This window comes from Equus asinus, chromosome 5 (genome assembly GCF_041296235.1).
Source record: "Equus asinus isolate D_3611 breed Donkey chromosome 5, EquAss-T2T_v2, whole genome shotgun sequence".
Lineage (NCBI taxonomy): Eukaryota > Metazoa > Chordata > Mammalia > Perissodactyla > Equidae > Equus > Equus asinus.
Window position 1 is genome coordinate 11,324,390 of NC_091794.1, and position 16,586 is coordinate 11,340,975.

At 37.7% G+C, this 16,586-nt stretch overlaps 1 protein-coding gene across 1 annotated transcript in view; it reads right to left on the reverse strand.

Annotated features, from left to right (window-relative positions):
- IFT57 (intraflagellar transport 57) overlaps positions 1–16,586 on the reverse strand; it is a 55,155-nt gene that overhangs the window by 14,061 nt on the left and 24,508 nt on the right. Inside the window, exon 6 of the mRNA XM_014853211.3 lies at positions 13,556–13,678. Within this exon, the coding sequence (XP_014708697.3) occupies positions 13,556–13,678 (123 nt within the window). The remainder of the gene's footprint in view (positions 1–13,555; positions 13,679–16,586) is intronic.

Sequence of the window (16,586 nt, forward strand, 5' to 3'; positions counted from 1 at the left end):
TCCTCTCTTTGTGGAAATGAGAAAACCAATAACGACACAGGATATCATTTCTCTAGACTTTCTACCTTTCGAAATCCTTTCATACAAAATGTCACGTATAACTCTCTCTGTCACTTGTGAGGTAGACAGCAAAGGAACTGCTGGAGCCATCACCTCCTCCCACTCCAAATTCTGTAGCACCAAATTATATATCTCCCTTTTTCAGAAACTAGAGAACGATGATGACATATCTGCAGATGGTGATTCACCGTATACCGTAAAACCACACTGTATGAGACCTAGCTGCAGCTGTTACGGTGGCTGGCAATACTACACAGATCTCTGGGTTCTACTTTAATATAACAACACCCGCACAATGATTTCCTTTGTATATGCAGAGACATTTTATCTTTTTGTCTGTATCTCCAACTCAATGCTTAGAGCTCCTCTCTGAAACTGCTGGGGAAAGAGAGATTGAAACATGAGCTTGGGATGGCAAATGGAACATAAATCTGTGTATAAGTTTCACTAATTTACAACTTGTGAAATGTCAAACTCTCAGTTTTCTTCACCCAAGTTTGAGCTTCTTTACGTGTGGAGAGGCAGAGTGCCAAAGGACCCTTGACGGAAAAAAGCTGAGGAAGACACTTGTGGACGGGGATACGTCTTCCTGGGCTCAGGGAGGGTCCATGCCAGAGCACAGCTGACTCTGGGAGTTCACGGGTCTGTCGGTGCCTTTCCCCAGCCCCCAAGAGCAGGAGCAGGGCTCCAAGTTTCTGATGTGACTGAAATTGCTTTCTACCACAAAATGCTACTTCTGCCACTCATGCTACCTTTCTCCTCTATTCTTACTGCTCCTGCCTCAATTCTGTTATGAATAATAGTCTAATGAAATCTTAATTCAATGTTCTGTTTCTGCAGCTTTATTTTAGTGAATATTAAAATATTTACAAGGGTTTTTATGGGCTTCCTCCATTTAAGGTGCCTAATCCCATTTTTCTCATTAGGACTTTGTTTCAACTCTGAATTCACCTTCTCTAGGGATTTTCAAGATCACTTGGGAAGAAATCCTGTACCTCCATGTCACAGATTGGGTAACAAATTGAGGTTCTGGGATTTTTACACTGTCAATCACAAAATGAATAGAAAACCAAATGTCCTTTCTGTCACTTATAGATTTTCCATTACACCAACTGCCTCTTTCATTTCCTTACTTTGTCACCTAATTTCAATATGAAGCACAAGAAACTGAAACTCCCAATTCAAGTTTGCACATTAAATAAATGTTTCTCAGCTTGGTTGTTTTGCTAAAGCTTAGATGCTATAGGAGGTCTGCTGCTTCTAATTTGCTGTGGACAAACAAGCTGGATTACCAACCTTTTTAGAATAATCTCTAAAACAAGTCTCCGTAAGTTCCAAAAAAGGAGTTATCAAACTCTCCTATAAACAAAATGCTTAAGTTTTAGTACAGAGTTTTTGGGATCTCTATTTTGGCTACTCAGAAAACCTTTCTATCTCCTTCCTGGGATATAGAGTAGTCACCAATAGTCACATCCATCATGAGATCTTTTTAAGTCTAACAATAACAACCTCAATGTTAACATTCAAGGAACGCTTAGTATGTGTCAGGCACTATGCTATGCACTGTCCACACATCATCACACACAATTTCTTTTCTTTTTTTTAAACATACACCCTACACCTTTAATTGGGGTTTTCCTTTTTTTTTTTTTTTTTTTTTGAGGAAGATTAGCCCTGAGCTAACTGCTGCCAATCCTCCTCTTTTTGCTGAGGAAGACTGGCTCTGAGCTAACATCCGTGCCCATGTTCCTCTACTTTATATGTGGGACGCCTACCACAGCATGGCCTGCCAAGCGGTGCTGTGTCCGTGCACCCGGGAACCGAACTGGAGAACCCCGGGCCGCCGAATCAGAAGGTGCAAACTTAACAGCTGTGCCACTGGGCCAGCCCCACAATTCTCTTAAAAACTCTACTAAGATGAGGTAATTGAGACATAGCTAGTTTTACGTGGACTGCCCAAGCTCCCCCAGGCAAATCAGTGGTAGAGCCCAAACCTGCAAAGACCACTCTATCATAACATAGCATTTCCCTGGTGAAAGGGAGTAAAGAGTACATAAAATTTTAAGAGAGGAGTGGTGAAAGGAGACTTCAGTTTTACTGGTAGTATTTGAATTTTTATAAGAATGTATTAATATATCAATTATATAATGAAAAAATGAATTTAAAACATTTTTAGGAAAAATATACATAATTAAAAATTTTCTCACAAGGAAATATTCAGACTCAGATGGCTTTGTCAGTGAATTTTCCCAAACATTTAAGAAAGAAATAGCAACAATCTTATACAAACTCTACCAGAGAACAGAAGAAAAAGGGAGAGCAATTGCCAACTTGTTTTATGAAGCCTGCATAGCATTACACTAAAACCTGACAGACACCTAAAAAACAAGAAAAATTACAGATCAGTATCTTTTGTAAAAATAGATACAAAAATCCTCAACAATATCAGCAAATCGAATCCAGTAACATATGAAAAGGATCATATATCACAATTAAGTTTCATTTGATTCCAAAATGCAAGGTTAGTTTAACACTCAAAAATCTATCAATATAATCTACCATAACAAGAGAGAAAAAATGAGGAGATAAATCATATGATCATCTTAATAGGCGAAGAAAAAAATCACTTGAAAAAATTTAACATCCATTCATAATAATAACTCTTAGCAAACTAGGAACAAAAGGGAAGTTCCTTAATCTACTAAAGAATATTTATAAAAGTCATAAAGCGAATATCATACTTAATGGTACAATTGAAATGGTGAAAACTCTTTCCCCCTTCTAATACCTTTCCTTCTAATACCACTTAGAGCGAACAAAGACTAGAGTTCTTAACCAGTACGTCAGGCAAGAAAACAGAAATAAAAGGGATAAGGCTTATAAAGAAAGAAATACGATCGATGTTATCTGCAGATGATATAATCATATACACAGAAAATGCAAAGGAATCTACAGGCCTATTGTTAGAATGAATGGAGATGTGTGTACATAAACATATACGCACACCTATATATAGAAGTGTATTTTTACATACCAGCAACAAATAAACAGAAAATAAAATGAAAAAGATACTATTTCCACAGTAGCAAATAACAAGAAACAGACCAATATAACCAAATGGAGCGTCCAGATACAGATCTGCACGCACATGCTCACTCTTTATGACAAAGCAGCACACTGGTGAAAGGATAACCTTTTCGATAAACTGGGTCAGTTGCATATACATAAGAAAATGAAATAAATCTTGAGTTCCACTTCACATCATACACAAGAATCAATGCTAGATAGACTGCAATCTCAATGCAAAAGGTAAAATAATAAAGTTTCAAGAAGAAAACATAGGAGAATCTCTTCATAACATGGGGTAAGCAAAGATTCTTAAATATTTAAAACATAAATATCACTTTGAGTGTATTAAAATTAAGCCACTGTTTATCGTAATACACCAATAAGAGTGAAAAGGGAAGCTAAACGGTAGATATTTGCAATACATCTATCTGACAAATGACTCACATCCAGAATATATAAAGAACTTCCTTAAATCAAAAGAAAAAGCAGATAACCCAATTGCAAAAGAGAAAAGAGGATAGCCAAACGCCAAATAAACATGCAGAAACGGGCTCAACTTCATTAGTCATCAGGGAAATGCAAATTAAAATGACAGAGACATCACAACATACCTATCATGAAAATTAAAATGATACTTAATGTTGATAAAGATGTGGAGCAACTGGAACTGTCCTACACAGCTGGAAGGAGTATAAATTTGTACAAGCACTTTCTAGCACTATTTGGCAAGGTCTGCTACAGCTGTACATATACAGACACTATGACCTAGCAATTCCATTCCTAGCAGACATTCCAGTGGAAATGTGGATGTATGTTTACCAAAAGACATGTACAAGAATTTTCAAAGCAGCATTATTTATAATTGTCCCAAACTATAAACAACTGATGGAAGCGAGATGCAGGCTGCTCTGCAAGGGCGTGACGTAGGGTTAGGCAGCTCTCTGCCACTGAAGGAGCGTACAGCTGGAAGTTGTCTGCTAACCACACTCTCTGTGGCTGGGCAGCAAGTCCATGCTTGCAAGCGGATCTGGACAGTTCATCTCTGTTTCAACCACAGGCAGAGAGACTTAGTTATTAAAATTATAACTAGAGCTGAAGTGGTTGAGAGGCAGGGCCAAGTGTGAGCTGCAGTCCAAAATCGATCAGTCTCAAGATTTCAATGTGGAATACCGATGTTCTGAGACAACGTTTAATACCCCAATCCGTGGTCAATGATACAACTCTTTGGAAATCTGATGCTTAGAAATCGGGTTATGCAAAAGAAGCAAAGAAGACAGCTTGACAGAAGGAGTTGCGTATGTTAAGTTCACTGTAGCAAATATTTCTTCGGCAGGTTAATAATTTATTATGCTTTCTGCAAGGATATGAGCAGCACATTTCCCTCCACCCGGAGCACTCCCTTCCCTAATAACAGAACATTGTCTGTTTTTTCTCTTTGCCACTTTGCACAAGCAGTTTTGCAATCTCTTCTTGTTCTAATTGTCAGATTAATCTTCAGCTTCATCACTGCTCTCATTTGTGCATGTATTTGTGTATGTGTGTGAGAGAGAAAGAGAAGAAGAGAGCGTGAGACTTCCATGAAATTAAATAACTTTTTCATGAGATTGAATTAATTTCTTAATGAAAAATGCCCACCGGGTTGTAGGATAATTACAGAATGTGGCTTTCCTGAATTTTTAAATGTGACATTTTTCCTTCATTGCCAGCAGCATCAAGTGCCCTGTGGTACACCCTTGTGGTGCGAAAGTATGATTTTTCTTTATATGTGTTCAAAGAACTAAACATACGACTTAAGCAGAGTTGAGCATGTACGTGTGGTGTATGTTGTATGCGTGTATTTGTTGCAGGGGGTGTGGGAATCATAATTGCTAGAAATATGTGTTTCCTCAGGAAAGTTCCTGCTTTCTAGATATTCCTCTTGTAGAGAAAAATACAACAGTGTGCGCAGAGGGTAAGCAAAGGCCATCATAACAAGCACTGGTCTTTTCACACCTGCCAGTAATTGAACTGAAACTGGAGATCCATAATCTCTCAATGAAATACCTTGTCAGTTAAATAATTACATTTCTAACGTGTGCTGAGAGATTATCTTCACTGACTACCATCTGCTACTACAGCGTTTTCATGTGTTGACTCAGACTCATTATTCATGCTCACTCCATCCACACCCCTTTTATATAGCCACACAGATCTTCTGAGTGAGGGTTTCCAGACATTAGAAGGAGTCATAAGCCCAGAGAAGAGATCTGGCAAGACAGACAGGGAGTTAATGGGGCCCTCTGAGAAAGCAGGACACTCTTAGAGCAAGTCAGAAGGTAAGTATTTACAGGACGCTCAGTAACTATGTTGGGTAGCCAAAAGAGATGACCTTGAACAGTCCCTCTCAACTTCAAGAATCTTCTAATCAAAATTTTGATCTCATACTGATACTCAAAAAACAAACAAAAAACTGAAAAAATAAATATAGTCATCTGCATATTTGAAGAACCAAGAAACATAAATTGTTACCTTAGCATAAGGAAACAGAATCAAATATAATGGGATAAAGACTATGGGGGTAAAATTTGTCCAAATACGAAGAAATTTGTAATAAAACACAATGATAGTAAGAACTACTCCAATATCATTGATTGGAAAAATGAGTCAAGCTAAATAAAAAGTACATTTTATAGGGAGGTCCATATGACAAACGGTTTCTCCTTTAATTCATATTTTATAGTAATAATTTAAAGGAAACATTAAATCATACTTTGCAATAGCGAAAGATTTAGGCAGTCTAGAAATTCTAATTATAATCAATATGTATTAATTCACTGCTGTCAATCACAAATGTCTAACTGAGGTCTATCTGCTGTGAGGCACTAGGAACTTCGCTCTGCAGTATTTACATAACATGCAGTCGTTATTGGCTATTTCCTTACAATCTGCTAGCACTGCTGAAGCTCTTTAGTTAGAGCTGATGGGAATCTCTAAAGCAAAAACACTTGTTCTCCTATTTCAGCCTGTGATATATGAAACCTTTCCCTGATCCAGTTGAAACATTATCACACTCAGGGTAAATAGGGATGAAGGCATCAACAACGATCTTGAAACACAGAATATCTTCAGTGTTCAACAAGATGGGACAGAGGCAGCTGAATTCTTTTCCAGCTGCTTAGGCATGGCTAGGTCTTTCTCCAGCCCTTTGCGGCACATTTACATGTATAATTCTAAGCATAGTTATTCTTTCCCACAATCCTGATATCTGTCCATGTCCCACATGCTACAAAGAAAATAAACTTTGTGAACACAACTTATAAGTCCACAAAATAACGGCATGATTTTAAAAAAACAAAACAAAAACCAAACACAATACTGTTTTGTGCAGTCCCCTTTAAGGAAAGTTTGCCCGTAGAAGCCCATCAGGGAAATTTCCCCTCATTCTCAGAGGCGAAGTGCGGTTGAGTAATCATGCAGGCTGTTCTGAAATTGTATGTGTATCTAGTTAATTTAGGCAGTTTATTTTGATAGCATTCACCTCTTTTTGATTATAGCAGGTGTTTCAAGGATAAATTTGCTGAAAGTTGTACTTTATTTAAACAACAGCCGCATGCACATTTCTGGCCTTACTATATTAAAAAGCATTTATTGTCTGGCAGCAATAGATACAATTACAAACATTTGTGACAGTAATTGGAGCTATTACTCCTGCATGGAGCCTCATGGAGACCAACTTATTGCCACCTGTATTTACATTTGTTACTGGTAATTGTAAAAGCTGATTTTTTTTTTATTTGGTGCCTTATTTTTTTTTAAATTATGTGAGCATTTCTCAACAAAAAGTCTGTCTACCAGAAAATCTATAGGAATTATAAATGCAGTTTCTCCATTATTTAATAACAGGCAGAATCCCATTTCAATGACTAATATATACATAAAATGCATTCCTGTATCCTAGCCCACAGAATATATTATACCATTTTGCTCATGGATGCAAGAATCCTATCAATATAGCCTATCCAACAACTAGCGTACAGAGCTTAAAAAAGGCTCTTTATTCCCAAACCATAACAATTTGTAAATCCCTACAGATCAAAAATATTTAGAAAGCTAGCTTTTATTAACACTCTTCTTACACTGCATCCAAACACAGTGATGGCAGGAGGTCAAAGCAAGTTACTCTCTCCACTGCTTTGGAATGAGAAAAATACCCTCTATTGCTTCCAGATACAGATTTGTCTATAATAGGAAAAAGAGAACGCCTACCATTGTACATTTCTGCAAGATTTGGCCTCCAATCTGAAGAGACTTAAATCTAATACGGCAATTCTGTGGTCCCTCCAGGTTCATTTAAATGGAATTGCACCTGCTGATTAATGAAGGCCTCGCTCCTCCCTCTTAGGTTTTAGCTCTCACAGTGACTAAAGAGCCCAAGGGCTAGAGACTATTGCAATGATTCCGTCCTTAGCACAATGACTCCTTGGAAGGTTTCCTGCTGTGAATTACCCAAGGCAACACCTGTATGGTTTATTTATGGTAAAGCAAAATCCAATTGCTTGGAGTTGAAACTTCAAGTTTAAGGTTCTTTTTACAATTGTACTCTGAGAAAGTCAGACACTGAAGAACAGGTAAGGATGTAAAGAAGCAGTTCAGTGAATAAAAGTCTTGAAATAATTAGAAACACACTGTAGTACTTCCAAATCCTTTAAAAAAAATCTCTTCATCTAAATTCCTTGTAACAAACCTGAAGATTTACATAATGACTAAAGAAATTTTGGTGGAATGAAGGGGGTGCCTAGCCAACTATCTTTTAAAACAAAGCAGGAAACATTTAATTACAATTGGGAAAAAAATCTACTTAAGTCATTAATCAAAAATTTAATTACAGTATCCACAGGGCACTAAAGGATGATAGAGCATTTCTTCATTGCATTAAATACCTAATATTAAATCATTATAATATATAATCTTTTGGGAATAAATACTGTATAATTGAAGAAAAGGGACTATGTAAGGTTTAGTTGAAAACTGATTTGACACTTTCTGTTCTTCCTTATTTCTAGGGGACAGGAATAAATATTTTTTAATGTTTACTTGATTTCTATTATAGTAAAAACCTTTGACTTGAAAAACATCATCTTTCTGAAAAAGACTAATATGATTGGCCATTTTAAGAAGCCACATTCCCGTGGTTCAATAAGTGAAGTTCAGAGACTAAATCGACAAAGGGACACCAGACAAGACATATCCTAAGCTCCAGTGCTTGCACGACTCTGCCCCGTCATTCCTCCAATGGGATGCTACACCTCCTGGTTTGACCCCAGCTGCTGAGCTTGTCCAAGTCATCTCTGCCACCTGGCTCTGAGCTGGGGACTGACGGTGACCTTCCAGCACTGGAGACAGCCATCTCAAGTTATGGTTTACAACTTCTAAGGATGAGTGGAAATGCTCATGATGCAATGATATGTTAAATAAAAGAGGTGTCATCTGGGGGGCCAACCCCGTGGCCGAGTGGTTAAGTTCGCTTTGGCAGCCCAGGGTTTCGCCAGTTCGAATCCTGGGTGCAGACATGGCACCGCTCATCAAGCCATGCTGAGGCATCCCACATGCCACAACTAGAAGGACCCACGACTAAAAATATACAACTATGTACCGGGGGCTTTGGGGAGAAAAAGGAAAAATAACATCTTAAAAAAACAAATAGAAGTGTCATGTCAACTGCATACATAAAGGCACACAGAAATAGTGGTGGACAAAGCGTCAGTGATTCCTCTGGCACCATTTAGAGGGCTTTGGCCATGTTTGTTCATTTAATCCTTTTAGTAACTCTCTGAGGTAGGTTTTACAACAACCCCATTTTACAGATGAGGACAAGGAGGCACAGAGTGGTTGAGTAACTGGCCCACAGGGTCCAATAGCTATATAAGTGTTAGAGCCAGGATTTGCACTCAAGCAACCTGGATTCAGAATTTGTGCTTTTAACCAGTATGCTATATTGTCACTAATGGACTGCATAAGAGCCTGGGTCGTAGGGTCAGATTTCATGTCCCTCACTCACTAGGCAAAGGCAAGTTACTTAACGTCTCCATGTTTCAGTTTCCTCCTCTTAGTAAAAGGTACCTGCATCTTACTGGCATGGAAAGGATCCAGTGAGTTAATATGCCCGCAGTGCTAAGGACAGCACCTGGCACGCAGTAACTCTTAGTAAATGTCACTTTTTACTATTAGTATCATATTATATATACCTTTAGTAGGGGAAAACTGGAAAGATTTACCAAAGTGATACTTAAATGAACCTGATTACATCCCCACGTAAGAATGTAAGGCTGATGTTTATAAACATTTCCTTAAATGATAGAAGCATTAGTGCAGAAATTTTGGAAATTCTTCCTGAATACTGATATAGACACTGAATACAAGAGGGCTATGATAGAACACAATATTATTACAATAACAATATTGTAACCTAACAATAATTCACATTTATAGATATTAGCTATGTGTCAGACACTGTTTTGGTGCTTTACAACAACTCTTTGAGGTCAGTAATATAATTAGTTCCATTTTACAGATGAGGAAAAGGAGGAACAGAGAGGTATAGCATCTTGCCCTGGGTCACACAGCTAACAAGTGATGTAAATATGAATTCTGGGTGCCAAGGGAAGGTGTGTGAGATAGGCCCCATCTTCTCTGGGTCTTCCTGGCTACCACAGTTCCACCATGTTTCTGAAGCTTTGGCTCAATAAATCAGGAATTGATACAGTGGGACTAAATGTGTGGTCACTAGCTTCTAATTCACAGCACACTCCCTGCCCCCTCTCCCCATGAATTATTGCATCCATATTATTTTTGTAATTAAAAACAAAATTGTACTTTAAAAAGACTCAGAGATTAGGATAATTCTTGACTAGTCACAGATTTAAGTCTGAGCATAATCACAGATGTTTGCTCTTAGTTTTCAATTCCACCACAGTAGTTATGTAACACTTGTGGGTGCTGCTACTGGGTCTAATAAAGAACAATAACAAAGATAAAAATGCAGCAGAAGATGAAAGCGTAAGGGGAATAAAGAGAAAAAAATGAGGGAAAGAACCAAAAGTACAGGCTGTGGAGTCACAGCATACCAACAACACCGGCAGACGATTTTATTAGGCGGCACCAATGTCTACTCTAGCTTAGGTGTCCTCAGACTGCCCTTCTAGGAACTGCCTCCTGAGCCTGCTCGCTCACTCATAACCAAAGCATTCACTCGAGTGGAATGACCTAGGATTTGGCTGAATTTACTGGCTCCCTTGGCAGAACTTCTGTCTTCACACACATGAGTCCAAGTTGGGGCAGACCTGAGTGGGCCTCTGGGGAGGGAACTGCTGTAGAAGTGAAGGTGAGGGGCATTGCCTACACCCAGCTCTAAACAGGGACTACAACAGAGTCCATTCGAGCCAGCATACGACAAAAATCCTTCATCTTCAGTTGTGAAACATATTATTTATATTTTTGGCAACATATTTATTTTCCCAATTGTAATTTGTTTAAGCCAATATTAAAATTTGTTTGCATTCTTTGAGAACTGGCAACAGTAACAAGTGGTGCCAGAAACAGGGATAAACTAGCCTAGCAATAAAAACCTGATTACAACAATATGGAGAATATAACAAATAAGACATTGGTACAGGATAGAATCTCATCAAAGCATGCATACTATAATATGCAAAAAGAACAGAAATGGAGATTTACTTTTTTTTGTAATTCCCTGCTAGGAAGCATACGAGGAATAAACTTGTGAGAAAAAAAACCAAAACAAACATTTGATCCAACGCCAAATAAAATGGGACTTATTTACTCCTACCATGAGGCCATTTTAAGCAAATTTATAATGGATTTAAATAATAGAGGCCCTTTATTACTTATCTCCCAAATCTCTACACTACTTAAAAATTAATCTAACAGTGATCAGTAAAACACATTGATCTGAAAATAATTAATTCCTTTTTTTCCCTCAAGCACAAAGTTGAAATCTCTAAATGTCCTCAATTGCCTGTGTTGAGTAAAAGGTTATTGTTTTGGCCAAAAGTAAAGGAGAGGGTTTGGTTTTGGCAGAGCCAGGAGCTGAGGAAGAACAGGATGCACCGTGATGCTGGGTCCATCTCTTCTGATGGAGGAGGATAATGAGGCCATGAGAAACCTCACATGCAACCAGATTAGTTTTATTTCTGAGACATGAAAAACATTTCTCTATTCATGAGTCCCTTATTTTCTCAAATCAATGTATAATTTATTTTCCTTAAGTAAGTTGAATTAAGAATTACTCCTAAAGCTGTATTTCCCATTTGCTACATCTGAAATACTTAGAAGAAGAGTTTGTGAAAACACTGGACACAAAGACCAAAAGATCTAGAGAAGAATTCTGAAAAAGCAATCAAATACGACTTTAGCTCAGTATGTTTTCCACAAAAATCTAAATTCAAAATGATATTCACATACTCTAAAAAAATGCTAAACAGAAAATCCCACCAAAACTTTATCTGACATTTTGGAATGCTGCCTGTAAAAGCTGATTGTATAATTAATTTGGCACAGTATATCCTCAGAAGATCAAGGCTGGTAATGAATGGCGTGAGACTAAGAGTCCAATTTTCAACTAGTTAATCTTCCCCAAATTATGAAAACATTGATTCTTTAAGAATCCAGGATTCTGATTACTGCAATGCTGGTTTGTAATAGATTTAGTTTTTTTTTTTTTAAAGACTGGCACCTGAGCTAACAACTGTTGCCAATCTTTTTTTCTTTTATTCTTCTCCCCAAAGCCTCCCAGTACAGTCGTATATTCTAGCTGTGAGTACCTCTGGTCGTGCTATGTGGGATGCCGCCTCAGTGTGGTCTGAGGAGCGGCGCCACGTCGGAGCCCAGGATCCGAACCCACGAAATGCTGGGCCGCCAAAGCGGAAAGCGCAAACTTAACCACTCAGCCACGGGGCTAGCCCCTGTATTTAGTTTTATAAAACTGTGCTTGTTAGCAGGTATATCTATATTCTTTCTTTCTGTATTCAGTTACTTCTATTATGTGGACCATGCTTAAAAAAAACACTCTTGTGTGATCCTATTAGGCTCTAAATGAGAGGTTTGGTTCCAAGAGTTACTTAGCTTGAAAATAAGCACATTAACTTGCTTCATTGTGGGATTAGGATATACTTGAGAGTCCTCAACTACACAACTATTTTAACATGTCATTCTAACTAGAATCACAATAATAGCGATTTTTAATTTTATAAAGAGAATTTGTTCTGACAAAACTAAAGAATCTGAAATTACATTTTTACAAAAAAATTACATTTTTTCAAATTAGAGATCAAATCCAGTAGAGATCTAATCAGTGAAGAAATTCTTATAATACGTATTTACACATAAGAGATATGTAAACAGAGAATTCACCCCCAGTGTAGTCAGATCATGGCTGGCCTCCATAATGACTCGTAAATATTTGGTGAACAGGCTGCAGGATTTGCCCACCCACCTTAAAGTTTGCTCCACAGCTATTCACAGTCTAGGAAGACCTCTGCTATCCTCATCCTCTCCTAGGACTGCCCTAGGAGTCCAGGCTACTTAGTACCTTCTCTAGGAAACAGTTCTACAAGCCCAAATCCAGACACTGTAAGAATGAATGAGCTTCCAAGGCTCTCTGAAAACAGTGACCTTTGTAGGGCTTCTATTTTGGGGGCAGACACAGGACCACATTTTCAGAGCGACAAGCTTCCCTGGAACCTTGTTCCATAATGCTGGGGCTTGTCTCCAGCCTCCAAGGATGAAAATCCTTCAATTTGTTCACCCTGATGTCTCCCTAGCACCTTCTGTAGAGATTATTATGGTACTAGTCACCCATTAGCTTGTTCTGAAGTTCTTACTTACAAATTGTAGGTAAAAAGAAAGTAGAAACTTGATTAAATGGGCCAGTTCATCTGGCCTAACCCCCAAATCTTATTGCATATGATTTCTCAATTATTTTCTTAATATTTAATTTTTAACCATACGTACTGAGTAAATAACGTAAGGCAACTTCCAGGATGCCTTCTGTTTTGCCATCCAGCAGAGTTCTAAACTATCTTCTAACTCTAATCAATTGGTTTACAGTCATGGAATTCCAATTTTATTCACTATTCACCTAAACAAAATATGATTGCCAAGCAAATATATCAAAATGTATTGAGAACATATCCCTCAATACCAGGGAAACGTCATGTGTTCCAATCATTTTAAAGATCTATTATGCCCTGCTTTCTGAACTGTATTATTTATTCATTCAGCAATAATTTATTTAATCTCTATTAAGATAAAACATTGGAAACTAGAATCTTACTGCCTTTCTTAAATCATTTGTATAACTGGGAGTACCCCGACCCTGAAATTGTCCTATAAAAATCTACTTGGACAAAATGTGCTCTCTCTTCTATACCTTATTGTCAGTCCTAATCGTGACTTTCAGTTGTGGTAGTACACGTTCCACTTCCAGACTCCATTCCGCAGCATCTGTTGTGGATTCCAAAATATCTTCTTGTTTGGCAGACTCGTTCATATCCTAAGAAAGGAAAGATATCACAAGATTGAGAGTTTATAAAAAGAAATGGTAAAATGTTGAGGCGCTTTAGCAGTACTGCACAATTTATATCAAGCATGGTAGTGTTAAAATTATAGTGGCAGAAGAAATTCTTCCTATCCATGTTGAAAGAAAATAATGCACCAACCTGGTAGAATAGCAAAATAAGTACTTTAAAAAAGAATAAAATATATGCTTCAACCACTTTTACAAAAAACAATGCTTTTGAGATACCAGAGTGAACTCAACAGGAATGCTAACAAATGGACAAGCCATTTAGGGATGTTAGCTGTTAACAGTAGAGGAGATACAAACACACGTTTGGGAAGAAAACGCTGTTTTAGTTTGAATTTACTATACTGAAATACAAACTCAAAATCTGAAAGATAAAAAAGGTAAGATCCCAGAAGCAAAGGGCTCATTATTTAGAAATTTTATATTCATAATTAAAGTGATATTCTGGTTAAGTCAAACTATACTGTAACTTAAAAATGTGATTTAATACAGACCTATTTGAACTCAAATAGGGTGGGGGCCAAATTTCTGCATTTGGTTTCTGCTGTTGAGTAATAAAATCAATTCATGCCTGTTTCTGAATCACAAAAGGAAAACCTTTTTTTAAAAACATTTTCCCAGCCTTTCACATTACAGCATTAAGTGTGTATGGACCTGAAAACGTAAAGAATGTACAAATTAATGATTTAAAGATAAAGCCTAATGCATTAATTTTGGTAGAAAGTTTTCCTTTAAGCTCCCTTGATAAATTACGAGAAAACATAAGGAAAAAAATATAAAAATTTATTAACATAGAAAAAAAGAGACCTGAGAGACATAAAGAGCCAAATGCAAGGTATGAACCTTACATAGATTCTAATTTGAACAAGCAATCTGCAAAAAGCTGTTTTTGAGACAATCAAGGAAATCTGAATGTGGAAGAGTATTACATATTAAATAATTGTTAATTTTACAGGTATGATAATGGCATGGTGGTTATATTTTTTAAAAGGCCTTATGAATTAGTGATAAATGCTGAAATATTTACAGGTGAATGGACTTGATGTCTGAAGTTTACTTTAAAATACTATGATGTAAAGAAAACAGGGGGGTGCTTTAGAGGAAACAACTGACAAAATGTTAACTGTTGAAACTAGGTAATATTGCATAAGGATTTATTATCTTAATCTCTCTAATTTTGTATATGTTTACAATTTCCCATAATGCAAAATTTAAAAATAAAAGACTATATAAACAACCTGATGGCACCGGCCCCGTGGCCAAGTGGTTAGGTTCACATGCTCCGCTTCAGCAGCCCAGGGTTTCGCCAGTTTGAAGCCATGCTGAGGCGGCATCCCACATGCCACAACTAGAAGGACCCAAACTAAAACTACACAACTATGTACCAGGGGGCTTTGGGAGAAAAAGGAAAAATAAAATCTTAAAAAAAAAAAACACCAACCTCATGGTGAAATTACATTCTCAATGTGAATTTATGCCACGAAAGGACTCTTCTTAAATGAAAGCTCATTAGACTAATCTTTCCAATCTAGTCTAACACTAAAGACAAGAATAACCTTACAGTGGGATTTGTATTTTGGTGGGAGCTTGAGGTCTTTGGGGGCTTTGAACTCACTCCTGACTGAGTCTCTAGGGCACCATGACATAAGAAATCCTCTCTCCCCTACCTCTTAGCTCATATGAGCAAGTCCTGAACAGACTCAGAGCCTTAAAAGGAGCATATATTGCGTTTTGTTCAGAAATTCAGGGGGCTATATAGTTCTAAACACACAATTAGGGGATGGATAACTAATACATGCTTTTACATTTTATAATATGTGGTCTGAATTTCCTCAGTTACAGTCTATTTAAAAAATCAGAAGTATAAAAAATATAAGCATTAATTTAAGTAAAATGTGGAAATTCTAAGTGAAAAATGTTCAAGAATCTATTTTAAACATTAAAGTGCTCATTTAAATAAAGGAACATTTTGAGCACTTAATAGAATGCTATATACGTCTATATAAATTGAATCCCGGGTAGCACAAGAGCACCATAGCTGGGAGACGGATGGCAGTATTCACAGAGTAGATGTGTGGAGTTACATGAGAATATACGTGACGGTAAGAGAGGAGACACTGGGTCTCCTAGTTGAAACCTAAAGCCATGAGGAAAGCTCTCTGTCATGTAACTCCACAGTGGTACCCACAACATGCACCTACTTGGGAGAGCCAGATACCTGCACACCCACTGGCACATCCCAGTACCTATCTTCAGCTCTAGGAGGCCCAATTCTGACTGGCTCATTTTCTATACCAAACAGGGTAGACTTACGGGGATGGGAATGGGGGTGGGAGAATGTATGCACTGCCAGTGGTATGTGAGCCCTGACAGTTACGGGCCCCCACATCCCAAACCCCCAGAGCCAGGCTGAGCCAAAGGAGTGTGTCCTCTCAGCAGCAGTTTTGTATGATTCTTAACAGAATGTAGATGCTCCGGTCACTGATTTAAAAATAAGTTTGATTCATGGAACCACCGTTTGGGTGAACTGATGCTAGATGCTACTCATTAACTCCCCGAACCAATGCTCCCCAGCCCCGTCCCCTCATTCCCATCCCTCCTTACAGGAGGGTGGAGTGGAGTCACCAGACAAGACCAGAGAGGTGCCCATCTACATTCCTACTTTTTTCAGGCCTGAACATAAGATTGTTCAATTGTTGTGTATACATACTAAAAAATTTTACTCAAGAAAGGGCACATTTTTCTAATTTTCACAAAGGCAAATGGGTTAGCAGTGGCCCTGTTTGAATCAGACTCAGAATCTAAGAGTTAGTAGGGACCAGGGAGATCAAACACTGCATTGAGATAACCCAGTGCATAAGCTACTATTTGCCTT